This window comes from Symphodus melops (genome assembly GCF_947650265.1).
Source record: "Symphodus melops genome assembly, chromosome: 10".
Classification (NCBI taxonomy): Eukaryota; Metazoa; Chordata; class Actinopteri; order Labriformes; family Labridae; genus Symphodus; species Symphodus melops.
This window is the reverse complement of record NC_136700.1, coordinates 25,574,799-25,601,098: the sequence shown is the minus strand read 5'-3', so window position 1 is coordinate 25,601,098 and position 26,300 is coordinate 25,574,799. Positions and strand designations below refer to the sequence as shown.

General features: G+C 48.2%; 3 protein-coding genes across 3 annotated transcripts; 1 reads left to right on the top strand and 2 right to left on the bottom strand.

Annotated features, from left to right (window-relative positions):
* Positions 1–548: 548 nt before the first annotated feature.
* LOC306830373 (period circadian protein homolog 2-like) lies at positions 549–12,496 on the top strand. The gene is made up of 22 exons (XM_079353804.1): positions 549–704; positions 3,552–4,109; positions 5,332–5,424; positions 5,690–5,844; positions 5,941–6,062; positions 6,182–6,383; positions 6,835–6,886; positions 7,206–7,348; positions 7,452–7,530; positions 7,622–7,728; positions 7,850–8,003; positions 8,104–8,212; positions 8,347–8,626; positions 8,769–8,922; positions 9,008–9,141; positions 9,285–9,491; positions 9,594–9,839; positions 9,930–11,131; positions 11,233–11,455; positions 11,552–11,774; positions 11,890–12,040; positions 12,198–12,496. Exons 2-22 carry the CDS (start codon positions 3,667–3,669, stop codon positions 12,354–12,356), a joined length of 4,638 nt encoding a protein of 1,545 aa, XP_079209930.1. The 5' UTR covers positions 549–704; positions 3,552–3,666; the 3' UTR covers positions 12,357–12,496.
* A 5,615-nt stretch (positions 12,497–18,111) lies between these two features.
* Positions 18,112–20,980, bottom strand: her13 (hairy-related 13). Its single transcript, XM_079354769.1, has 4 exons — positions 20,485–20,980; positions 20,228–20,314; positions 20,020–20,101; positions 18,112–19,350 (listed from the first exon to the last, which is right to left on the bottom strand). Exons 1-4 carry the CDS (start codon positions 20,569–20,571, stop codon positions 18,887–18,889), a joined length of 720 nt encoding a protein of 239 aa, XP_079210895.1. The 5' UTR covers positions 20,572–20,980; the 3' UTR covers positions 18,112–18,886.
* A 3,066-nt stretch (positions 20,981–24,046) lies between these two features.
* Positions 24,047–25,773, bottom strand: her8.2 (hairy-related 8.2). The gene is given in 7 exon segments (XM_079354761.1): positions 24,047–24,609; positions 24,612–24,716; positions 25,066–25,117; positions 25,119–25,145; positions 25,238–25,281; positions 25,284–25,332; positions 25,436–25,773. Coding segments are annotated over 7 exon segments (600 nt in total). The 5' UTR covers positions 25,499–25,773; the 3' UTR covers positions 24,047–24,349.
* Positions 25,774–26,300: the final 527 nt, after the last annotated feature.

Below are 26,300 nucleotides of genomic sequence, written 5' to 3'. Positions count from 1 at the left end.
AGTGACAACATGAGGCTGCTGCAGAGGATTTATAAAACATCTGCTGCTTCTTGTTCCTGGACAGTGTCAAACATGTTCAGTGAAACAAGTACATGCTGTGGATGAATGAATGACCGTCACACCTAAATACGACAAATGTATTTATTGATAAAGTGTCCAAACAATGTCTCCTTCTTTAGAGTTGAGTTTACATGTGGAGTTAGTCCATCGTTTCCTCCTCGGACTTTTTTTTTTTTTTTTTTTTTTTTTACATTTATGTAATTTCAACACTCAATACGTTGTTTTGCCTTGTGCGTGGTCGTAACGAGCCGGCTCTCACACACCACGCATCATGCAACATGGGATTCCACGTGCAGGGGATGACTTGTTTATGTAAAGCGATAGACAGCGCTCTGGACCAATGGGCTTCTGTTGTCTCAGTTGCGTCACGTTCTCCATGGAAACGCTCCGATTTGGGCCAATCGGAAAGCGCGAGGGGAGGAGCCTGAATTGAGGTCGAGCGCAGAGCTCGCTGATTGGCTGGTGGGACGGTACCGGAGAGAACCGGGGGGGGGGAGCTTATCACTACTGTGTCAAGCCGTCTGCCTCCTGACTGCAGCGGGAGAGCGCCGGACGATTTTACCGACTATTCAACATTTACTCGATTTTTATTCGACTTGAGAGCGAGGACGTTTGGAGAGAGGATTTCCCCCTCTGCGCCACAGGTTGGTTTCATTTTATCTCAAGCTTTAATTGAAGAAATAGAGAACAAAAGAGCTGGAAAAAATAAATTGCATAACTGAATCCGATGTGCGCATGCGCGAACAGTCACCCTGCTCTACTTTTTTGTAGTTTTCTCATAAAATAAGCCGGTGTTTGGTTTTCTTTTCCACTCGTGGGGTGGGATGATGGTCCCCCTCGGTGACGCCGACCCTCGGGAGCTGCGTGTCCGTGGGTTTCCTCCGTGTTTCAGACGATCTGGTCTCTTTTACATAACTGTGTCAGTGTACCGTGCAGTGGATTGCAGGTCAACGTGTGTGAGGATTGTGAATAGCAGGTCAGTAGGAGTGAGAGGGGGAAGGGATGTTTAACTGTGATGACACAGTCCATGCACTGTTTAAATGAACATTTACTGTTTGTAACATTATCAACATGTGGAGGGGAAACAGTGTCATCTGATCCACGTCGTTAAAGGAAATGAAGATTTTATTCCGATTATTTAATCCGATCGTAAATCTCAGAGAGAATGGAGGCTTTCCCCCTCATATAAGTCATCCATCACACCTGTGCCTGAATGTGTTTTAATTAAACGTGTCAGTCAGTGTTAAAGTTTATTTAATCTGACCTGTGATTGGAGGAGCTCTCTGATTGGCTCAGCACCTTTTACCTGTAGAAGGTCGACATCCTGATAATCACGTGACGCTGCTTTTCAGGGGGAAAATTCTGCAGGATGTTTTAAATGAGATGTAACCTCAGATAAAGACATGGAGCTCTGGTGACTGGACCAAGCTGCTGGGAGGTTTTACTGTAAAATAATAATAATAATAAAAATCACAAACAAACGGAGCTCACACTGTTGAACAAAACCAATCAGATCGTGAAACGCGTGGACTTAATGTTTGACCTCCTGCCATTCTTAACAAGGGATGAATAATAGAATAAGTTGAGTGCAGACACTGTGATGTAACTCCCTGCCTGCATGCTGATTTATTGTAGTGGAGTTGAAACCTTCATCAGACTCCTCTCCAGGTGACTCTCCTCCTCTTCATCATTGATCTGATCGTGTAAATGAGGATCCTCTCAGCTCGTGCGTGATTAGTGGAGCAGCAGCAGCATCCTTGTGTAAAGCCTGAGATCTGTGAGACTGCTTCACTTTCATCATCACACTTTTCACCGACACGTGTGATCACGTCTCGATCACTTTTTCACAGCTGTTCTGTTGGACTGTTTTAATGTTCGCGAGGAGCAGCGCGTGCTCACTGTGCACGCGCTGCGGGACAGTGACTTCCTCGCGCTGTCATTGTTCATTGTATGACGGAGTTTGATACAGAAGGCTTGGCCTGTTTTTAAACCTAGTGTGTGTCAACCCTGAAGATTCTTCCTCTCGGCTGACATCACTCTGAACTGTTGTCCCTGCTCTCCTCTGATTGGATGCTGCGGCAGCCAATAGGAAGTGCAGTCTCAGGGCTTGGCTGTAAATCGGGAGTGGGTCATTTCATAAGGTGTCTGAGGGTGTGTGTGTGTGTGTGTGTGTGAGTGAGTGATTCTTTTACAAATGAATCAAAAGCGTCCTTTAAAATCTTAAAGCGTTATGTAAAACCAGCTTATGTAAAGAGAGAGAGGACCAGGCGAGCAGCCCGCTTCACACTCTTACATAAATACTCATGTTGGATTGGATGGCAGGGAAACAATGAAATATTTTGGTTTTGGTTTCCACAAGTTCCTAGTTTGGATTTAAGGGACAGAAATAGCTCCAACTGTTGGAGGAGGAGGAGGAAGAACCGTTACCGTGGTTACAGGGGCCGGCTGTGGCTAAGTGGTAGAGACCGGCGTCCTCTAAGCAGAAGGTTGAGGGTTCGATGTCCACGCTCCTGCAGCCGCACATTGATGTTTCTCCCCTCGGTGCTCCCGCTGCTTTGTCGGCGGCGTGTGAATGTTGCAGGCTCGACCATCGGGGCGGCGTGAAAGTCCCGTGAGTCGTCCGAAGAGCAGAAAAGTCCACGTGGTTCTGTGTTCAGTGAGTGGCCGTGATCTGTCTGTCATTTCAGGTGGTTGAGATCGAACGTCGTTACTTTACATGGATGAATCGCTCCTCTCTGTCGAAGAGTTTCTCTCGAGGTTTAAATAAAGTTTTTTTTTTTTTTTTAAGGGTAATTCAGTAAATAAAGATGTCAGACGGGACGCTCCTCTGAGTCGTTGAGTTAAATAAAGACACAGACTGAGTCCGCACACATGTTGGGGGGTCACACTCGTGGTCATGTTAGATAAGACGGTCGGGTCACCTTGAAAACCCCCGAAGTGGAGACAGGCAGACGGGCTGGCCCCCTGCTCCTGCTGGTCTGTGCTGGTCTGGATGAAGTCCTTTTGTTCGTGTGTTTTCATCTCTGCAGACACTTGATGTGAAAAAAGCTCTTTTGAAAGAGTCAACCAGATCACACCGGCCTGGGGCTTAAATCCAGCAGGAAAGGGCAAACACTGGCCTATTTACTGTGCAGACCTTTAGATGCAGGGCCTGCCGCTGTGACTGGGGTCTTTTTATGTCTCTCTCTCTGTGTGTGTGTGTGTGTGTGTGTGTGTGTGTGTGTGTGTGTGTGTGTGTGTGTGTGTGTGTGTGTGTGTGTGTGTGTGTGTGTGTGTGTGTGTGTGTGTGTGTGTGTGTGTGTGTGTGTGTGTGTGTGTGTGTGTGTGTGTGTGTGTGTGTGTGTGTGTGTGTGTGTGTGTGTGTGTGTGTGCTCTTCTTTTCATGCTTTTGTGCGTCCATTCGTATTGATTGTTTCTACACCATAGATATACTTTTAATAGATGTGCACTGTATCATAAATGGTCTTACTGAGTGTTCTTTCCTTCTTTAGACTGAACCCCCACCAAGAGGGATCAACTCCATTTACCTCCTGGTGTCATGCACTTCATGGCAGTGACATGTGGAAGGTGATTTAATCTGCCGTCCTCTGCCCTTCGACTTGTCCCATGTCTGAGGACGGTGACTCAAAGCACTACCTGTACTCAGCCCTGGAGGGGTGCGAAAGGGTCGGCTTCCAGGCGGAGGAAGAGGAGCACTCTCCCTGCAGCTCCATCAGCCAACGTCACCGAATGGCGAGCGCTTACGGCGAGGGTTGTGGCAGGCAGGACGGGGTGGAGCTGGAAGGCGGTTTGGGGCACGCCTCCGAGGGGAGCGACAGCAGCCACGAGCACTCGGCCTCACCCAGCTCCCCGCACGATGACAGGAAGCGGCCGCGCCCCCCCTTACATGAGGATGTGGAGATGGGTGGCAGCGGCTCGAGCGGGAGCGGGACAGAATCCCACGGAAACGAGTCGCATGGCAATGACTCCCACGGCAACGAATCCGTGGGCAGCTCCAACGGCAACGGCAAGGACTCGGCTCTCATGGAGTCGTCGGAGAGCAACAAGAGGTGAGACTCGTCAAACGCACTCGATCACAGTTAATGAAGGTTTTTTTTTCCCACAACGCAACGGGGCGGCAGATCATCTAGGTCACGGAAGTAAGGTTCATTAAATGTAATGGAAAGTTCGTTTTCTCCTATGTGAGTCATTGTTGAGTGTATCATTTATAACCTTGTTTTTTATTTAATTCAATTTAAAAAAACTTTATCTGTCCTCGGGGAGAAATTGAAGGACGCTCAGAGCAGCTGTACTAAAATTAGTCGGAAAACAAAGTGTTGATAAAAAGTCACGAGTCAAAATAGTACTTGATCTCTACCACTCAAAAATAAATCTAATAATAAATATAATAATAATAATAAAAGAAAGTAGCTCCTCTTTTAGCGCTGCGTGTTACTGTCTCACTGACTGATGATACTACACATAGGAATGTACACACACACACACACACACACCTGAGGAACTTGACACACTTGTGATCCATTAGCAGAATGAAAAGTAGGTGGCAGAGCGGATAAATCTTCTTACAGAGAGGAAATTATTTTTAGCTAAGCTTATTTCCTGGCACAATACGAGACGATGGGGCCTCACGTCGACCGTCTTCCTGCATCATTTTCTCCAAAGGTGAAATTCAATCAAAGCTGGGTCCAAAGGCAGCTGGAGAGATCTTTCATTTAGTCCAGGTGTGTGTGTGTGTGTGTGTGTGTGTGGTCATGAGGAGGGGACATTAACACACTCTGTCAAGGCTTCATGTTCCGCTCTGAGTGTGAAGAACACGAGTGTGCTTGTAAGTTCTAATCTGGTTTCACATTCCTCGGTCGCCTTGAGCTGGAGATACAGATACACTTTGAGTCAGTCAGTGTGTCCGACCCACCTCTCTCTCTCTCTCTCTCTCTCTCTCCCTACACTTCCTGTCACTCTCCAAACACAAGCTGGCTGAAGCTTCCTTCAGAGACGGACGCTACGTTTACATGCTTGTCATGAACTGTGTGTGCAGCTTATTCTCAAACACACAGAAGGAAGTGTTTGACCTTCCTGTTTGCACCTGTCCATATTTTCATTCCTCTGTTTATCCGGAGCACAAGATATAAAGTGTACCACAAAAACACATGGAGGTCCTTGACACTTCCTGTGTTTGGTCTCAGCTGTTGTTGTGGCGCTCTATCTGTGCTGTCACCATGTTCTCTCTCTCTGTACATCTTCAGTGACACAACATGTTGTTTATGCTTCCAGCTCAAACTCTCACAGCCCGTCGCCGCCCAGCAGCTCCAACGCCTTCAGTCTGGTGAGCTCGGAGCAGGACAACCCTTCGACCAGCGGCTGCAGGTCAGTGCACATCTCCTTCACTTCCCTGCACACGGAGAGTTTGCTGCAGGGTTTTTACTCACATGCAACGGTGCAAAGATCTGAAGAGAGGTCAGGGTCACGTGTCGCCCCCTCCTCGTCCCCTCACATGCTGGTTAGCCGGTTAGCTACCCGCCCCCTGTCCTGCTCTCAGTTCTGGAAAGCCGCCCTCCTCCAGATTGTGACAGCGAAGGTGAGACGTTGTTATTTGGAGCTCACATGTTTCTGTCTTGTGCTCGCCCTGCAGCAGCGAACAGTCGGCCAAAGCGAAGACGCAGAAGGAGGTCTTCAAGACCCTGAAGGATCTCAAGATGCACCTGCCGTCGGAAAAGAGGAGCAAGGGCAAGTCCAGCACGGTCAACACGCTCAAGTACGCGCTGCGGTGCGTCAAGCAGGTGAAAGGTAAGACAGCGTTTCAGAGTTAGCAGAGTTTACAGATCTTCAGCTTGTGCAGGAGGAACGACGTGTGCAGGGATTGATGGCGTCTTTGTTTTGCAGCCAACGAGGAATACTACCAGATGCTGATGATTAACGACAGCCAGCCGCCAGGGTTTGATGTTTCCTCGTACACTATCGAGGAAATCAACAGCATTACCTCAGAATACACGCTCAAAAACACCGTGAGTATCCCGTCGTGTGATTGGTCTGAAATGTCCAAATGGGAGTGATGAATCAGTTTCTGAGTCCTGCGTGATGTGTCACGAACTCAAAGTCCTCCTTGTGTCCTCGGGGCGTGCAGGATATATTTGCTGTGGCCGTCTCGCTCATCACCGGGAAGATTGTTTACATTTCGGACCAGGCGGCGACCATCTTGAACTGCAAACGGGAAGTGTTCAACAACGCCAAGTTCGTGGAGTTCCTGACGCCGCAGGATGTCAGCGTGTTCTACAGCTTCACCACGCCATACCGCCTGCCCTCATGGAGCATGTGCACGGGAGCAGGTAACGACTACATGCATCACCCAGACAGGGCGCGTGACCCCCCCCCCCCCCCCACACACACGCTCATACACATGTAACACCTACTACATTAACATGCTCAGTCGCACATTAACCAACAGCCACCCACTCATTCACACACACGTGCTACAAACATGTCATGTCGCCCTCCTGCAGATGCAGCTGATCCTCGTGTTTAATGAACTTATTGCTGACATAGCGTGTTTGAGCCGGTCGTGGTCGACTCCTCTGCTGTCAGCGCTCTTTAGATGCTGGATCCTGAGTGTGTCAGGACTCACGCTGTAGTTCAGACGGAGACTTCAAACAGTCCTGCTCTTTATTCCTTATTGAACCTGGATGACTAACGGACGCTTGCTTTTGTAGTAGTCATGCATCTCATCGCATTTGGTGATACATTCCTCCCACCTTCTTCTTCTTCTTGTGTCTAATTCAGAGTCGTCTCCCACGGAGTGCATGCAGGAGAAGTCCTTCTTCTGCCGCATCAGGTGAGTGACAGTGAACGGCAGCTTCTGTGAGCCATAGTTTCCTGCTCTGAGTCAGCGCGGTGTTTATGAGAGGAGGAGGGAGGAAGTCAGCAGCTGTGAGCTTTGCACTGGTTTCGCCATCTAGTGGCTAGACAGGGCATTGCAGCCACAGTGGAATATCTTTTCACAAGATCCGATCTCACTTTCAAAATATTTAATCTACTCCACTCAGTATGCAAAGTGTCATTTTTTTATACTTCCTCGTCATGAATTAGGCAAATGTTAGGGTTACAGTTAGGCCAAGCATCTCCTGGCTAAAATCCTGCTGTTTGCTCTGCAGCGGTGGAAAGGAGCACGATGGGGATATCCAGTACTATCCGTTCCGCATGACTCCTTACCTGATGAAAGTCCAGGACGCCGAGCTGGGCGAGGAACAGTTCTGCTGCCTGCTGCTGGCTGAAAGGGTGCACTCTGGATATGAAGGTGAGGCCTGACGTCCCCTCCCTCAAACATGTGACCCACGGACTCTGTAGCCGTTATTTACTTTCACTGGCCAACCAATGTTAATCTGGACTTCTCTCTACAGCGCCCAGAATCCCTCCTGACAAGCGCATCTTCACCACAACACACACGCCTAACTGTGTGTTCCAGGATGTGGATGAGAGGTGAAGTAAAAAAAAAAAACCCCTCTGAGGTCCAGCCTGTCAGACGCCTCCACACTGTTCAGTTTATAACCTGCTGATGTTTCTCCTCCAGGGCTGTTCCTCTGTTGGGTTACCTCCCTCAGGACCTGATCGGGGTCCCTGTCTTACTCAATCTGCACCCGAGTGACCGACCGCTGATGCTGGCTGTTCATCGCAGGAGTAAGAACGCTCTTCATTCCCTTCATTGGATTTTTGGAAGGTTTTCTTTTTGTACCAGACGCACCTGCTTGGAGTGCTTACTGTCGTGTCTTTAACGTTTTCTTTCCCCTGTCGCCATCAGTCCTGCAGTACGCCGGCCAGCCATTTGATCACTCCTCCATCCGCTTCTGTGCAAAAAACGGCGAGTACATCACCATCGACACCAGCTGGTCCAGCTTTGTCAACCCCTGGAGCCGCAAGGTCTCCTTCGTCATCGGCAGGCACAAAGTCCGGATGTGAGTGTCCACAGATGATGAGTTAGTCTGTCAACATGCGTCACTTTGAACATGGAAGATGACCGTCGTGTGTGTGTGTGTGTGTGTGTGTGTGTTTTAGGGGCCCTGTGAATGAAGATGTCTTTGCTGCTCCAGCTTTCCATGGAGGGAAGATCATGGACTCTGACATCCAAGAAATTAGTGAACAGATCCACAGGCTGCTGCTCCAAGTACGTACGCACACAAACACACACTATGCCTCTACTGCACTGCACACACACACACACACACACACACACACACACACACACACACACACACACACATTGGACTGTTGATGTAATGCCCTTCTGTCTCTCTGCAGCCGGTCCATAACATGGGCTCCAGCGGTTACGGTAGCCACGGCAGTAATGGCTCCCATGAACAGCTGGTGAGCGTCGGTTCATCCAGCGAAAGCAACGGCAAAGACACGGTGCGGAAGACAGCGGAGGAGACGGGCAAGACCAAACCCCCCAGGACGTTTCAGGAGATCTGTAAAGGGGTCCACATGCTGAAGAACCAGGACTCCCAGGTCTGCCTGCGCTCCCCTTCCTCTTCGCCCTTACCATCACCGTCCAAGCCGGAGCTGAGGAAGATGGCTGACAGTGAGTACAATCACTTTTCTTTTCAGCGTGTGTGAAGAAGTTTAGTGTGGCAGATATTTGAGTTCAGCTCTGTCTGTCTACGTGTGTGTGTGTGTGTGTGTGTGTGTTTCTGATGTGTCTCCTTTTGTTTTTTGCCCTCCAGCTGCAGCTCAGAAGAGTACAACAGGTCGTGTAAAGGACTCAGCACCCCCTCTGCAGGCGAGAGACGGTACTGCAGCCAACATTGAGGACTTCCCCTGCAAGGACCAGACCGTGCACTCGTACCAGCAGATCAGCTGCCTCGACAGCGTCATCAGGTGAGGCCCGCTGTTTGTGGGACAGTTTAAAATGAACACGTGTGAAGCGTGAACTCTCTGATTAAACCGACTTTGTGTTTCTCAGGTACCTTGAGAGTTGCAACATCCCCATCACGGTGAAGAGAAAGTACCAGTTCTCCTCCAACACCACCTCCTCCAACTCAGACGAAGACAAGGGCTTAGAAGACGGCATGCAGCGGCCTCAGGACACAAACTTAGGCATGTACACACAATGTAACGGGGACGCTGTTAGATCTTTGCATTGTTGAAGTCTCCCTGGAGTCCGTCCCTGAGGGTTAGTGACATGTGTAAAGTATTCATCGATGGGCTTGAAGTTAACAGGATGTTTCCCTCCCAACCAGACTCGTTGATGCTGGATGCTCAGCCGGGTCTGTCGAACATGAAGGCACCCAAGAAGCCTCCGTCGGGAGCCGCTGCTGTGGTGGGCGGCCCCCTGGCCCCCCTCACACTGCCCAGCAAGGCTGAGAGCGTGGTGTCCATCACATCGCAGTGCAGCTACAGCAGCACCATCGTCCACGTGGGAGACAAGAAGCCTCAGCCAGAGTCTGGTGAGAGTTCAAGTCCACTCGTTTAAAAACGGGAGTACAGACGGCACACGTGTGTGTTTGTATTTATGGACATTAGTTGACTGACTCTGTTGCCTTCCACAGAGATTATAGAGGACGTGGCAGAGAGTCCCGCCCCCCCACCTCTGCCTGTCAGCATCGTGTCCCTGCCCAGCCAGGAGAAGGAGGCCTACAAGCGACTGGGGCTGACCAAGCAGGTGCTGGCTGCACACACGCAGAAAGAAGAGCAAGCCTTCCTCAGCCGCTTCCGAGAGATCCCTAAAGCCAGAACCTTCCAGAAAGACTGCTCTGCATATCTGCACAAACAGAGAGGTCCAGCCATCGCAGCGGGTAGGCATGCTTTAAATATCCAAATGACAACGTTTCATTTGGAACCATTACTGAAAAATAACCGTCCGACTCCTCCGTGTGTCGTCTCAGAAACATCCGGAGCACGTGGGGCAGCCAAACACGGCCCCTCCAAGCCCGAGACTACCACCAAGAAGGGCAGCCGAAACAGGAAGTCCAAGAAGCCGAGGATGAAGCATCCTGATTCTTCAGACAGCGCAATATCCAACCGCAAACCCCGACCCCCTCTCCAGGGTCTCAACCAAACCTCGTGGTCTCCATCAGAGGCGTCCCAATCAGCTTTTAACGTCTCCTACCCGTCCATGGTGCCTGCATACCCCCTCTATCCCCCGGCGCCCACTGCCCCAGCTCAGGCGCCCCACCCTGACCCTTCCCTTCCTGCGGGATTTGCAGAGGCGCAGAGCAGCCAAGCCCCACCCACTGCCACGCCATTTCCTGCACCCCTTGTTACACCTGTGGTGGCTTTAGTGTTACCCAATTACCTCTTCCCCCAGATAGGGCAGATGGGGCAGATTGGCCAAATGGGTCAGATAGGGCAGATTGGGCAGATTGGACAGATGGGTCAGATTGGACAGATTGGTCAGATTGGACAGATAGCGCAGATCGGTGCTGCACCTAGACCCACATTTTATGCCGAGCAGACCCAGACACAACCTGCGTTCACTACCCAGCAGCCCTTTCAGCCCCCACAGCCGGCCTACGCCATACAAACTCAAGCTCCTTTCTCCAGCCAGCAGCCGTTCCCTGTGCAGACTGCTTTTCCCCCTCAGCAGCCATTCCAGACTGCTCACACCACCTTCCCCGCTCAGCCGCCTTTCCAGACGCCTCCGGCTCCGTACACCACCCAGGCGCCATTCCAGGCCCCTCAGCCTACCTACACTACCCAGCAGCCCTTTGCTTCCCAGCCTTCTTTCCCAGTACAGACTCAGTTTGTGGCTCAAGCCCCGTACACAGCACAGCCCTTTCCCTACAGCCTCACGGCCGACTCCACCAAAGCCCTGGCTGTGGAGCCCCGAGAAGGGGCGGCCTCGCGCTCCTCCACGCCGGCCTCCGGAGCCAGGGAGCCTGCAACCTCGCCGCCGCTGTTTGAGTCACGATGCAGCTCGCCGCTGCAGCTGAACCTGCTCAGCATGGAGGAGGGACAGCGCTCCGTGGAAAGACAGGACAGCACAGCGCCCCCTGCTGGAGTCCAGTACAACAGTTCATCGACAGCACTGGGTGGAGCTGCAGGGGAAAAGATGGGAAGATCATTCAAGGCTGAAACTCTCCAACAGGTGAAAGATGCAATGAGCTTATACACAACCACACAGTCAGCCTTTCAGTGCGGCCCGGAAGCACCAGCTTTTGTCTGATCTTTTGCCGTCTTGTGTTTCAGGGGGATTCTCAAGGCGACGGCGCCCACAGCGATGGTAACTCTTCGTCCTGCGACTTGCTGGACATCCTGCTGCGGGAGCAAGAGGACTCGCTCTCCGGCACGGGATCGGCCACCTCCGGCTCCATGGGCTCAGGATCTGGATCCGGGTCGGGCTCTGGGTCGGGCTCAGGATCGGGCTCAGGCTGTGGAACATCAGCTAGTGGAGCCTCTGGCAGCAGAACAGGTCAGTTACCCAGTTTCTACTCATCCAAAACCACGGCATTACTAGTCTCTTATTAATTGGTTTACAAACCCAAGACATGTTTTAAACTGTGTGCAGGAAGCAGCAACACCAGTAAATACTTTGGCAGTATCGACTCCCTGGAACCTGATCCCAAGACCGAGGCCAAAGCCAAGACAAGTGTCCAAGGGGGCTCTGATGGAGGGCAATCCCAGGCCAGGACGTCGATAAACGTGGATAAATATGTTCTCCAGGAGCCTCTGTGGCTGCTCATGGCCAACGCTGACGACAAGGTCATGATGACGTATCAAATGCCGTCCAAGTGAGTCGCTGGGCTGCTTTGAACTAAACTATAACAAATGATCCCAAGTCTCACTTTGAGTTTTTTGCACTGTTTGCAACATCATGGCTTCATCACTTCCGTGTGTGACCTGCAGGGACATCCAGAGGGTGCTGCGTGAAGACAAGGAGAGGCTGAGGCAGATGCAGAAGAGCCAGCCTCACTTCACCTCAGACCAGCGACGAGAGCTGGTGGAGCAGCACCCGTGGATGAGGAGGGGGGGCCTACCGGCTGCCATCAACGTAAAGGTACGGAACCGACCACAGCCTGCACTCACACGACGGTCTCATTGGCGTCACGATGCGCTCTCTCAGGGTCTCTCATGGTGGGACGAGGTCCACGTTTGAGCCAATCGATCGTCTCAGTCTTGCTTTATTTAACCTTCACGTTGTGTGTATGTTATAGGAGTGTGTGTACTGCGAAGATGCAGCAGCTGCAGCTCCAATCGAGGAGGATCTACCCGACATGGACATGAACGGTCTGGCCGAAGAGCTAAGACAAGAGGACCGGAACGCCCAGAGCCAATCAGAGGGCTCCAAACCGCAGCTCGAAACTGGCTCCTGAGCACACACACACACACACACACACACAGAGACAGCCTGCCAGCCAGCGAGCAGAGGGACACACTCTACCAGCCATGGACCCTCATGATGCACACACACACACACACACACACAGTATGAACTCATTAGAGCTCTGTGATGCCGCCGTGTGTGTGTTGTGCAGAGGACTGCTGCTGAAGCGCAGATCTAAACGTACCGACAGGAAGCAGGAAGGCGTCGATGTGGGACTTCTGCTCGCTCACACACACACACAAACTATTTGATTGTTTTACATCCTTTTCTCCAGAGGCTGAGATTTACTGAGAATGAAGAACGAAGCGACTGCTCTGCCATTCACATCCTTCGCCACCAGACACCAGGATTTTGTCTTATAATGTTATGTCACATGGTCCAGTTGGAAGGAACCCAAGTCCAATAGATGAGGTGTATTGGACTCTGTAGGTGGATGGGTTTAGGTGTTAAGAACTGGGGAGGTAAAACACCAAACAGAACTTGTGTTGAGGTATTTTTTGTTTTTCCTGAATCGTCCTGCGAGGGTTTCCTAAATTATTTATTTTCTACCAAAGAATGCATCGACAATAGATCATTTAAAGTTTAAGCCAAATCCACACAGTTGTAAACCTTTTTTTTTTTCTTTTTTTTGAAACAGAATGTTTTTCACTCGGACACCTGGTATCTGAAAGGTGGTTTTTCTGTCTCTGAGGTCTTGTGTTGTTTTCTATCGTGATGACGGTTTTGGAATAAAAAAACACATTGCTGACGTGTTTGTCAGGGAAAAAGAAAAAAACCGAGATTGAAAAAAAAGTCCACTTTGGATCTCCTGTTTCTCTTTCACCTCTATTTTATATCTGGAGTTTCTTTCTTCAGACAAAGTTGCAGCCCCTCTGCGTTACCAAATAATGCCAAGATTGGTGATAATCTTTTTAAAGTAAATATGGTGCCTCTCTACTACAAAGTGTCATCTGAAGACCAAACTGGTGCTGATTTATGGATTTCTACATAATGCAGAATGAAATAGTTTCTGTTTGCATCCTTCTTAGAGACTTTCCCTTTTTTTTTTTTTTTTTTTTCTTCAAATACTTTCCAGTCTTTGCGACCGCCAAACAGAGCAGGTGTATTACATGCACGACAATCAGGACGATTATTATTATTATCGACATGCTGCAGTTCAGATCCTTACATTTTTGGTCAAAACTGTTTTTTCTTTAGCAACCTTTAAGGATATATCGAGCATCAGCACTATAATATTAGAGCATGGTGAAAAAACAGCAGTACAATTGTAGCAAATGAGGGGACCATATTGCCTCAGTGACCTTATAGTTGACCCTGGGATACATAGGAAGTGGTGACATGCATGCACCGGCGAGCCCTCCGTCGTCCTTACATGAAGTCTTCAGGAAAAAAACCGCGGTCCATATTGGCTCCATGTCGGCTAATAGTCGAGGTTAACCGGGAACATGTGTGGTGCTACAGCAGAGACGCTGCCGGGTCGGGTCGCGGTGTGGAGGTGTCACAGACTCGCTGGCTTAGTTTGTCTTCACCGTTTTTTTTTTTGTTTTCTCGTACAAATGTCGACGGAACGTTTTGTAATATTGTTTTATTTTTCTATTCTTCTTCTTTGGTGTGTTTTATGTTGTTTGAAATCAGCATTTGAGTGTCATCTGGGATGGCGGAGCCTACCTCTAATAAATCCAAGGTCACGTTTATAGCAGCACGTAGGCCTAACGATGTGTATGAATGTGGGCAAAGCGCAATGGACACTTCATCTGTCGAATACAAGAATGTAGTTCAAACAGAACATGTGGGGAAAGAATCTGTTGTGTGTCAGCTGACGATACTGCAGAGTTTACACAGATGTAAATGCATTCACACGGTACCAGCACACGATGCTGTGTGCGGCCATGGAAATGTGTTTCTGTGCTTTGAGAAAGAAGTTTTTGTAATGTAACACGATGTGTATTTTGAGACATGGAGACAATGTTGTAATAAAAAGTACAGAAATATTTCAACACGCGTGTCCCTCGCATGGTTTGTTTTTACATGAAAAGGTCAAATACTGCTGGAAGAAGACAGAATAAATCTATAAATATAATCTATGCTGCTGCCTCCAACCATCAGGTACGACGACCCACACAGAAGAAAACACATGAAATCAGTGTGAGCTGGTCAGAGGAGAGCTTTGTGATGGTCACAATCCAGTCTGGACCAGTCTGGACTGGTGCGAGTCATTCCAGTATAGTAATGCTGCAGCTCCAACGAGGGACTGTAAGTTTGTTGTTACTGGCGCCCCCCTGTGGACAAAGTGGTAACTCACCTGTGTTTCTGATCCTGTGCTGGTAGTTTGTGACAACAACAAAGAAACCTCATCGAGCGTGAATCTCATGTCGAAAATAATTCATCTCTTCAAACGTTTTAAAACGTTTTTGCTGTTACATTTCATTTATCCTTGTTTAACGTGTTTACTGGCTCGTTTCTTTGCTCACATGAAAGGTTTTGTTTTGTCCCACTCTGCTGACCGTAGAAGTCATTGTTCCCCCACAGACAGTTGAGAAGTACCCCGGGTCTGCAGAGAATCCCCTCAGGGATCCATTTCAGCACCATATGCTCCTCTCTGCCGTTGCTTCACTCTCACGCCAACTGTTGCACTGCACTGACCTTTGACCTTTAGGATTCATGTGCAAGGTCACAAAACCGGCAGCTGATGATTTTGGACACAAAAGATTTCCCTCCTGTCTGAATTTCTTTTTTATTGTCGACATGTTCACGCTAAAGCATGATGTGTGAACGCAGCCAGCAGATTGTGTGTGTGTGTGTGTGGGGGGGGGGGGGGGGGGGCAACGTCTCTCAGTGTCCCATATGAGAGCACTACAGAGTCACCTACAGAGAGAGAGAGCTGCCTGTGTAGGGAGGAAGGAGTGAGCTCTGGCTGAGGCCTGCATCTGGGCCTTGTATACACTAAAGTGCAGCCTAATGTTTAATCCAGATGGACGTCACATTCAGTACTGATAGGATTAACAATATGAGTGTGTGTGTGTGTGTGTGTGTGTGTGTGTGTGTGTGTGTGTCCCTTTGAAGAGCGTGAGCCTGCTTGTATCCTTTGTAGCTGCGGCTGTTTGACGCTCTCCTGTCAAATGGTCAAACCTTTGATCAGTCTGTCGGTCCGCTTCCATTTCAATGTGTTTCCTTGGCTTTTCACACCCTGGGTCCTGTGTGTGTGTGTGTGTGTGTGTGTGGCCCCCTCCCCCTCCTGCTCTACCCAAATCTATTCATCATTTTGAAGACTATTTAGTGTCAATTTCAGACAGTGGAACCAAAGATGACACATTACAGAAGAACTCTTCTCCTGCGTTGAATGTCGACCTCTGCCAGGCGTGGAGCATTGTCACATTAGTCCTCCATTGTTCTCACACGCTTGTTATCAGTCGAGTGTTTGCAGATTCAAGATTCGAGGCCTGTGTGCTGTGCAGACGGGAGATTCAGCGGTCAAAAGATGCAGCACATAAGAAATTCAAGGTCAGACAGAGTAAAACCAACGCAGTCGGGTCCATCGGGTCATGCAGGCCTCGCACAGACAAACATCCTGACACGGTTCCTGGAGAGTTTAGTTCTGTCTTTCAGATTAAAATCAAGTATTTAAAGAGCAAGAACAACCATGGCGAGTAGAGCTCGCCGTACGCTGCAGCTGTGAAGAGATAGGCGCAATGAAATGCTGTCAAACTGAATCCTCGAGCGAGGCAGGAGGTGAAGACAAGCTGAGAAAGGCTCTTATATTTGCATTCCTAAGGCCGATGATAAAGACATGATCCACACTTTGCACCTGATTGCAGACGGTCTGCTCGGATGTTTCCAGATGAGCTGTAGCGATGAATCTCAGGTAAGGTGTCTCGCGCTCATCCTGCTGATCAGACGCTCTTCTTTCCTTCCTTTTCCCCGTGTGCCCTTCTCTCTCCAGCTTCTCATATAAACATCTCTCCTTAGTGTCTAACGCCTGCCACTGCTTCTTGACTTTGCTCCATATAACACATTTAGTTTCTGCTTTGCTTACCAGAACTGCTACCTGCAGCTGATTTGCTTTGAGACATTTTTGTCTGCGTCAATCCCTCGGATGCCGACATGAATGATTCTGCACAAAACAAGTCATAAATCCTGTCTGCATCAGGATGCATGCTTTAGAGGGCTGCACTTGAGTCTCCACTGTAAGGCTTCAAAGATCATCTCGCAGACATGTGCTCTGTTGCTCTCTGGCTTATCTTCACTTTGAACTCTGGGACATAAAACGCACAACTTGCTTTCATTTCATTCTTCACTTCCCCCCTGAAGCAGGAAGTGAAGGCGTGTGTTGGCGCGTCCCTGAGCTCGGTCCGGCAGAACAGACAGGATCTAACAGGTCTTTGATAATGTGAGGTGGGAGAGGAGACACGTCGGGGGAGGCGCGACTTTTGTCACGGACGTGACGGCAGTTCTGGCGTGTTTGGAAGGAAGAGGAGAGCTCGTAATGAGGACGTCCTGTTAGTGTGCAGACTGACTGTAAGTGGAACTTAAACCAGCAAAACACTTTTCTTTAACACGCAAAAACAATACACAATTTAAACTCAAGTTTTGATGTAATCGGTTATTGTTTGGGCCTTTCTGCCTTTATTTGATCAGGCAGCTAAAGAGAGAGGACATGTAGGGGGGGAAACATGCAGAGAAGGACCGAGGTCGGCTTTGAACCGACGGCTGACACGAGGAGGACTTTAGCCTCTGTGCATGGGATGAGCAAAATAACCACTCCGCTATCAGGCACCTAAAAATAGCTTTTATTTCTTCTAACTACAGACTCTATCTTTTATTTCTTCTAACTACAGACTCTATCTTTTATTTATTTTAACTACAGACTCTATCTTTTATTTATTTTAACTACAGACTCTATCTTTTATTTCTTCTAACTACAGACTCTATCTTTTATTTATTCTAACTACAGACTCTAGCTTTTATTTATTCTAACTACAGACTCTATCTTTTATTTATTCTAACTACAGACTCTATCTTTTATTTATTCTCACTACAGACTCTATCTTTTATTTCTTCTAACTACAGACTCTATCTTTTATTTCTTCTCACTATAGACTCTATCTTTTATTTATTCTAACTACAGACTCTATCTTTTATTTATTCTAACTACAGACTCTATCTTTTATTTATTCTAACTACAGACTCTATCTTTTATTTCTTCTAACTATAGACTCTAGCTTTTATTTATTCTAACTACAGACTTTGGGAAATGCACATCGATTCTTCAGGTCCAGAGTCGGAAGAAATGCTGAATTCAATTCAAGAAAACTCCGAACAGAGTTTGGATTCTTCCCTTGTTGTCTTCGTGTTTCCCACTTTAGTCTCTGGTGTTTTTTGACCTTGTCTTTCCTCCTGCCTCTGTGTGTTTTGATCGCCCTCTCTCTCGTGTTTGATTGCACCTTGTATTCAGTCTCAGTGGGTGCAGGCGGGCCCTTCTCTCTGAGGGGCGCGTTGTTCTGAGCGTGTTGCAAGTTTTTAATTCCAGCTCAACAAAAATGCTATTATATTTCACCTTCTATAGAACACAGACTGCATAGCGAGGGTGAAAACATCGTGCACAATCTGTCCACACTGATAAACACTAAGAAGCCTTCAGTGTTTACTTACAACTCAGCAGACAAACTAAAACACCATGGACAACAGATTCATGTGAGCAGACGGATGTCGGCGTTTTTGGATGTCTGAGGTGACCACGGTTCTGGGAAGTCACGAGGTAAGACAAGGCAAGCTTCTTCTATACATTATTTTATTAAAGAAAATTCTTACATTTAATGGCATTCCTAAATATCATTACAACATAAAGAGGTCAATCTGAAAGACGCTACTGGTCCGATAAACTACAGGCCTTTAAGAAATATTTATATTAATCAGAGGCATCGCCAAAGTAAAAGAGCTTTTTATCCCTCCACAGACAAATCCCATATACACAGACAAAAAAGTGAACTAAAACTGCTGGTCAGAGTGAAGCTTTCCCGTTTTTTTTCCCAGGAGTTAGAAAGAGTCACGACAGAGAAGCAGCCGCCCGGGAGTCACGGCTGGACGAGGACGAGGAGTCGGCCTGCCCACCGTCTTTCGTGTTGATAACCAAAGCACGTCAGATGAGCTGTTGGAAAAAAAAGAAAAGGCTGCTCTACCAACTTACAGTTTACTTCTAACTCGCTGAGTGGTTGACTACATTTCCCAGAGTGCAATGAAGGCTGCTACTTCCTCATGTCCATTCAAAATGCAAAGCGAGTTTCTTCTTCTGAGGATGGCGTTTGTCCTCGTGGTAGAAAATGTCCTTTTTTTTTTTTTTTACATAAATGTTGGAAATCCAAAAAAACATCCATGCATGTGGACACATGTCTGCAGGGCTGAATGACGTGTTCGTGTGTCAGAATGTTTCTTTGCCCGGCGTCACAGATCTTTAAAAAGTCCACAAACAAGACGAAAATATCTTTGACGTCTCGATTTACACTAAAAATTCAAATCCAGACTCTACCAGGGTCTCCACATGGAGCGGGGGAAGGCCACCGTGTGGATGGCCTCCCTGTTCTCCGAGGCCTCTGTGGAGCTCTGGTTGTGCTCGCTGTCCGTCTCGTCCAGGTCGGAGCACAGGTCCTCACTGGAGGTGGTGGAGGGGGCTGGGGAGAGGGCGGAGGACGAGCTGCTGGAGATGCTCCTTCCTCCTGGCGAGGCGTGAAGAGACGTACAGAGCGCCTCGCTGCCTCCGTGCCAAGTGCCGCCGTTACTCCCAGACGTGTCGGCGATTAGATCCATCAGCACGTCCTGGAGGTGGTCCTCGTTCAGCGGCATGCACTCCAGCAGGTGGTTGAGGAGCTCCGCCGCCACAGTGGAATCTATCCCGGGACAGCTGGACACAAACATGTGGACCTCGTGCATGCACTGGATGTAGCCGGCTGCAAATCTCTCACTGGCTTCTCTGTTCAGTGAGTCTGTTTCTGTTGGAGGAGAAACAAAGACAATGAAATGACTGTAGAGTCCAGAGAACATAAACATGTAAAGGAATCTGATCTCATGAACACAACGAGTGACAGTCGCTGGAAACGCTCTCAGCGAATGGTCCCAAAGCTTTTTGCTCTGTTATCGCTTCAACACTACATTTGTGGAGAATCTGATTCTAATATTCAGAAGGGGACGAGCTTTACTCGTTGCTTTACTCTCCAGTTGACAAACTCGGGTCCATTCGTTGGGGTCCGCAGGCTGGGAACAGCGGCCCTGAAGTGTTTCGCCCCGAAACATGAATGAATGAAGCTCCTTGTAACAGTGACGGTTGAGGTCTTGATACTTCTCATGATATCAGTGTCATGACATTAATCTGGATCTGTTTAGAGTCACACTGCGGTGCTTTAAGTCAGGTACAACATTTGACAGTTTGTTGATTATCAGCTGAGAGATACGATTATCTGTTTGGTTTTATTTCCTCTGAAAATGACATCTCTCCAAAATAGTAGCAGCTTTCATTAACAAAAAGCTAAAAAGAACCTCTGAACATGTGTCATCACCGAAACACTACACAGACTTCTCAAATGGTCACACACAGATAAAACTCCAGAGAAATGCAGAGTGTGTGTGTGTGTGTGTGTGTGTGTGTGTGTGTGAGAACACACCTTGAGTGCGGTTCTTCAAAATGTCCTCCACCTTCTTCACCGTCATCTCCAGCACTTCTGCGTTCTCCATCTTGGAGTGAAACTGTGGGAAAACAACCGAACAAGTTGGATCAGAACCAGAATCTCCTCCTCCAGTGTCACCTGTCCAGGTGAGTTTGGAGGTGCGGGGGGGGGGGGGGGGGGGGGGGGGGGGGGGTGATGAACTCACGTCTGTATCCGCCAGGAGTGTCCGCAGCTCCTGCAAACTCTCGTTGATGCGAGCCCTCCTCTGCTTCTCCACCAGAGGTTTCCTGGTCTGAGGGGACAAACATCACACTTCATTTAAAGATTCTTCTTTTCTCCTGGATATGATTTAAAGTCCATTAATGCATTCTTATGTTACCCGCTGTTACAGTAGAACAGCTCAGAGTCGATGTGACAAGTGCGCCGCTGCCCACTGTGCGCCTTATTCCCCCACACTCATACCTTTCTGTCCGCCCTCTGAGCCCCGCAGTAGGACTCCTCGTCCTCTGAACCGGCTCCGGTGACGCTGGGCCGAGTCGCGGGGGCCATGTTGGTTGTATCGCCGCTTCTCTGGCTTCTCTCACCGCTGCTTCTTCCTGCGCAATCCTCAGCGAGGAGCCGCTGGCAAACGGAAAGAACTCGAAGAAGGACACTCCGAGGCGAGACGAGGCGCGCTGTGTTTATTGTGTAATCCCAGTGAGACGTGCTGCCAGCGCTGACGGGCTGTTGTTAGTATTTATAGGAGCTTATTAACATGTGAATAGGGGCTGGGCTGCTCTCGCTGGGGGGACAACAGAGCGCACACGGCCGGAGCCAATGAGCGCCCACTCCCTTTGTCTCCGGTCAGACCCGGTCTGCGCCCCGAGGATCTGGATGGTCTTTATTCAGACAGTTTGTTGGCTTAGGGGGACCGACCGCACAGTTTTTTCTCCAAGCGTTCATTCCAATCTAAAGTGTGCAGTGCATTTTGATTTAGCTGTATTGTGTAGCAGAAGCGTGTGTGTGTGTGAGTGTGTGTTTGTCTGAATGATATCTACACTATAAATAAAAATACAACCTCGTTTATTGGTCTGTAACTGTTAAATGCTGCACCATTTGCTTCATTGTGTTTAGCAATGTTGCACAGCAAATACACTGTTCTATATTGAAAATACACTTTTTTTTCCCCTTGTAATTGTTCCTAGTTGTTGACCTCTTTCACACATCAGAGCATGTGCAGTGTTTGCATACGTCTCTGTTGTTTCCTGCCCTACCGATTCCCCCTCCTCTTGTTCTCTGTGGTCGAGCTTCAGCAGATTTACCCGGCCGGCTGTTTGGAGGATGTAACGCGATGCCTTCAGTTGGCAGCTGCTGCATGCTGGCGGCCCCTCGGCCCCAAACTGAATCAGCCGGGGGAATTAAGGGCCCTTCTCCAAAGAAAGCGACAGGTGTTGCCCTGCGCCTCGTTTGTTCTCCTCGTTGTTTGGTGACTCCTGGACTTCTGTGCAATCGCAATCTCTTGTTCTCAAAGTAGAACGTGGCTGCAGTGTTTTGTCAAAAACGTCACATTTAGTGGATTAATATGAATGTGTTTTGCGTGTTATGTTGCAAAAAAAGGAGGTGAATCAAAAAACAAGAAATGAAAGAAGCTGGCAGTAGGATGAATTCTGAATTTGGATGACTGTGAATCAGACCTTTGCACATGTCTATTTGTTGATGTCTAATAAGTGCGCCCTCTCTGTCCTCGTTATTATACATGTTGGGTGCAGTGTATTATCATGCAAATTACCACAACAAAAGGGCAGTTATGTCTGATCGAAAAGGAGAGCACGCGGGCCTCTGTGCTGCCTTCCAGGTGAATGAAATCGTGTTCTTATGCAGGTGATATTTGACGCACGGTTCCACAATTGCGCAGCATTTCCGCCTGCAGCGCCACAAAAACTCGAGTGCCCATAATGAAGGAAGAGTTTCAGACCTTTCAAGTGGAGGATTTTGGCACCTCGCCACCTCCAGATCTCTGTTCCAGATCTTTAATGGTGTGGACTGTGGAGAGAGCAGCTGTCTCGGCTCGCTTTTGTTGTTGAGCCCCGCTCAGGGACCAGGCCCCCCCCCCCCCCCCCCCCCCCCTCTCTCTTCAGACCTGGGACCCAGACGCCTGGCTCCATGTGGCGACCAATCATAGCAAGGTTTTGACTCTTCTGAACCCAATGATGCATTACATCTTTCTTTCTTTTTTTAACTTAATGGCACCAACACGTCAATCGCAGCAGACACTTCCTGACGAGTTTGCGCACAGACTGAGAAAGCTGTGATGTCACAGCTCACAAAGACAAAATCCCTCCATCTGACTAATTAGTCATCTTGTGGATCTACGAAGGGCAGATTCAGTTAGTTGTTCTCATTGTGGGTGTAAAAAGGCTGATCTATGTTTCATTACCACCTCAGACTAAACACCTGTTTGCAGATTAATTAAGCTGTCACTCCCCAAACCAAACCATTAAAACCACATGGTCTGACTTTCCTCTTTGTAGCTTTCCACACATCTTTTCCACATTTCCTGTGACGCTGTATAAAAGCTCATCATCATCATCATCAGGGTAAAAGTGACCTGGGAGCTATCACTCCTAAGTCCCGCTCCTCTGGACTGCTGCAGGGGTGGTTCTAGATAGTTCTTTTTTTTTTTGTTATTAGATATGATACTTTATTGATCCCGAGGCAAATTCAAGATTATTGAATTCATTATGCCAAATAATAGTGCACAAACTCTGTGGAGAAAGTCAAACCAAAAGAAAAGGCAAAGGGGGGGCCCGAGCTTGGTGCTACAGGGACACTGGTCCCCGACTAGAACCGTCCATGGACTGTTGACCCCTGAGGTGCCTTTAATCACGACCATGAACCACGATCTGCTTTGATTATGACTATCATCTCTCCAACTGATGCATGGAGGTCCTTTTAATGTCTGTGGTGATGAAAAACCAGCAGTGAGGGAAACAGTTTCAAATTCAAGATTTGCACCTTGTAATTCACACGTTGAAAAGCAGGAAATCACCTCGAACTCCTGTCGATTATTACAGTTTTCCACATTTTATAAACACAAAAAAATGGAAATATGCGCCCAGTTCTGAAAACTTGAAGCTCACGTATCAGTGACATGATTTAAAACTGGTAAACTGGGTCTTTAGCTTGTTCTTAAAGGGGCCTCTTTGCACCTTTAAGAACAAGCTAAAGACTCTTTTATGAACACCGTGATGATATCGATGATGATGATGGTTTTTGATGATGATTATCCCTCTAAAGAACAGATGAAGTCTCCCTCTGGTCACTTCCTATCAGCACCTGTGTGTCCAATGAGACATAAAGCTGTGTCTCTGCACGTCCAGACGTCTTCTCCTCCTCTCTCTAGATCCTGGCTTATGTTGTTCTTACTTACTAATATATATTTTTATTTTTCTCTGGCCTTCAAAATGCAAAACATTCCTCTCACTCGTGTTGCTCTTTTGCAAACTCAATTAGAAGAACACCTCATTGTATAAAAGACCACTCAGGTGATGTGTACAGGTGCACACTGATCCTGCTCATGGTTGGTCAACACTTTGTCTTAAAAGCATCGTTACCTCTTGGTGTCTGTGCACTGATTTTCATGTTTCTCGTTGTCTTTACAGGTGAGCTGAGTTTACATAAACATCTCTGTCTCATATCCATGTCGTCCTGTAAATCCAGGATAAACAACAAAGCAAACACTTGTCTGGATGTGAACATGTAACATGGCCCTGACGAAGCCAAACCAGAACGTGAACATTATTGATGGTCGTGTTTTGATTTGACGCTCTGAAAGATAAAAGCATCTCATAGCTGTGTGTGTGTTTAGGTGTAAAGGAATCAGCTATGAGAGGAGTGTGACTTTGAGTGCTGCGTTTCAGAGTAATCACAATCAAAGAAGTCATTTCAGTACATTAAAAGAAAACTGTTCTCAGAAAGGCAAAAGTGTATAAAATGTTTTCTTTATTATTAATATTTAGGTTAATTATAAAGCAAAGAAGGAAGACATAAACATCTATATATAGTTCAAAGCAAGTGGCTAAGAAGCAGAGCAAAATTATAGCCAATAAATAAAGCTGTTAATACAATAAATACATGAAAGATTAATAAGAGCCTTCTACAATGCAGGCTACGAGAAGTTGACTTCTGAAGGGAAGTACTGAGAAGAGAATCATTATAGCAACCTACAATAATAATAATAATAATAACCACTGGAACAAAACTGCCCCATGTTTGTCTTCTGAGCAGCATATCTATAAGATACATAACAGAGGCTGGCCTAACATGCATCGAGAACCAAACGAGCAGGTCACCAGGGCCTCCACATCTCCAGCATCCCGAGCTGGGAGCTACGGAGCGCCGCTCTCTCTCGGTGTCCAGACACGTGGCAGGTGGGTGCGTCTCTGTGAGGCTGCCTCTCAGGCAGGAGGTCCCCTCTGGGGGGGCTGCAGGGAAGCCCCGTGCCAGGAGGGGAAGGAGGAAGGTCGTGCCTGGGCGAGGGATGGAGGGGTCGCTCGTCGGTGGGCCTGGGCAGGGACTTGAGGAGGTGGTTCAGCAGACGGGAGCCAGGGTTTTGTCCATCCATTCGCAGGTGAGGAGCATGTTGTGGACCTCGTGCATGCACTGGATGTAGCCTGTGCTGTATTTCTGTTGGGCCTCCAGGCCTACTGTGGGGTCTGCATGGAAAGGAGTGTGAGGTTATAGCACCCCCTTGTGGTGACAGCACGACATGCATCCAGTAAAACTACTTCAACTAAACAGGAAGCTGAGCCTCTATTCTTCTAAACACCCCAAAAGAATACAAACAAAATCCTGAAATCAACATTAGAGCAACACAGGAGAGATAGAGAACATGCTGCCTGAAAATAACTACCACAGGGGATCTCAAACTGTTTGCATATTTCAGTTAAATCTCCTGGTTATTGAGCCAAGACAAACATGGACAGATAACTTTTACCATCACCCTAACCGGAAGCTATCACCCACAGAGTCAAAAAAGAAGAAGTAAAAATCCACGTCACGCACCGTTGACTTTGTGGCTTTGGATGTTTTGCAAATGCTTCACTGTCATCTCTAGGAATATCCGCCTTCTCCAGTTTGGATTGCTGTAAGGAAACGAGCAGCCTCTAAGTTACAACTTGACCAATAACACATTGTTCACTTGTATATGAGATGAGAAATGTGATGACATACTCACATCCAGCCTGAAGGCTCCGATCACAGTTTCTTTCAGCTGATCCAACAGTTGTTTATCCTCTCTCGTCGTTTCCTCTCAATAAGCGGCTTCCTCAGCTGGGAACCAAAAAAAATCAGTTAAAGGTGGCAAAGGTGGAGCGCGTGTGTCCCAAACCTAAAGGAGAAGTGGATCTATGGCTTGTCCGAGCAGTAAAAATACCTTTCTCTCCTCCTTGGCACTGGCATGTTTCCCCACGTTGTGCGCCATGGATGCAGCAGTCATGCTTCCTCTCGGGTGTCCGCGCGTTCTGCTCTGGATCTCAGCGCGTCTCTAGGGCCCTCGGCGCGGCACGACCCTCTTATTTATCCGTCTCAATTAGCATGTGAATGCTCCAACTCTTTGGCTGCGCAGATTTTCCCACACACGGGGTCCCATCAGTCAAGACTGACAGGTCACTAGCTCCATTCAATAATCGTGAGTCCCGGCCTGGAACCCCCCCCCCCCCCCCCCCATCCCCCCTTACAAGCGACAGATGTCCAGCCTGAAACCATGCACCACTCCGCATCCTCCCACCCAACAACTCTCCACCCAGCAAGAAGAAAAAAAGACAAAACGGTTGTTTCCTCTTCTCCCAGGGAGGAACAAGAGTATGTGGTTACCATGTTGTACTCCGGGGAGCCCTCGACTTGTCTGTTCAGGAGCAACGATAGCCTGCGCTTTACAAACACGACCAACGAGAGACACAAAGCGCTGAGAGTATGGCCTACAGGGCAGTCTCGACTGTAACAGGCATACTTTATAACAAAGTGTTTAAAGTAAATTGATATGACTTGTTATTGGTTCTCATTTATATCCTCCTTCTGCTGCATGTCTTTTAATGAGTCATCTTTGATCAACCTCAATGCTTTCAAATGTAAGACATCTGTTGGTAGGATCTGTTAGAGAGCAGATGTCAGATTGACCACATCCCCCCCCCCCCCCCCCCCACACACACACACACACAGAGCCTTTGGGTCCCTTAAAGCGAGGGCCCATGTTTTAAGAGCCACGCGACTGCAGGCGAATGCCGGGTCGTGGGAACCGG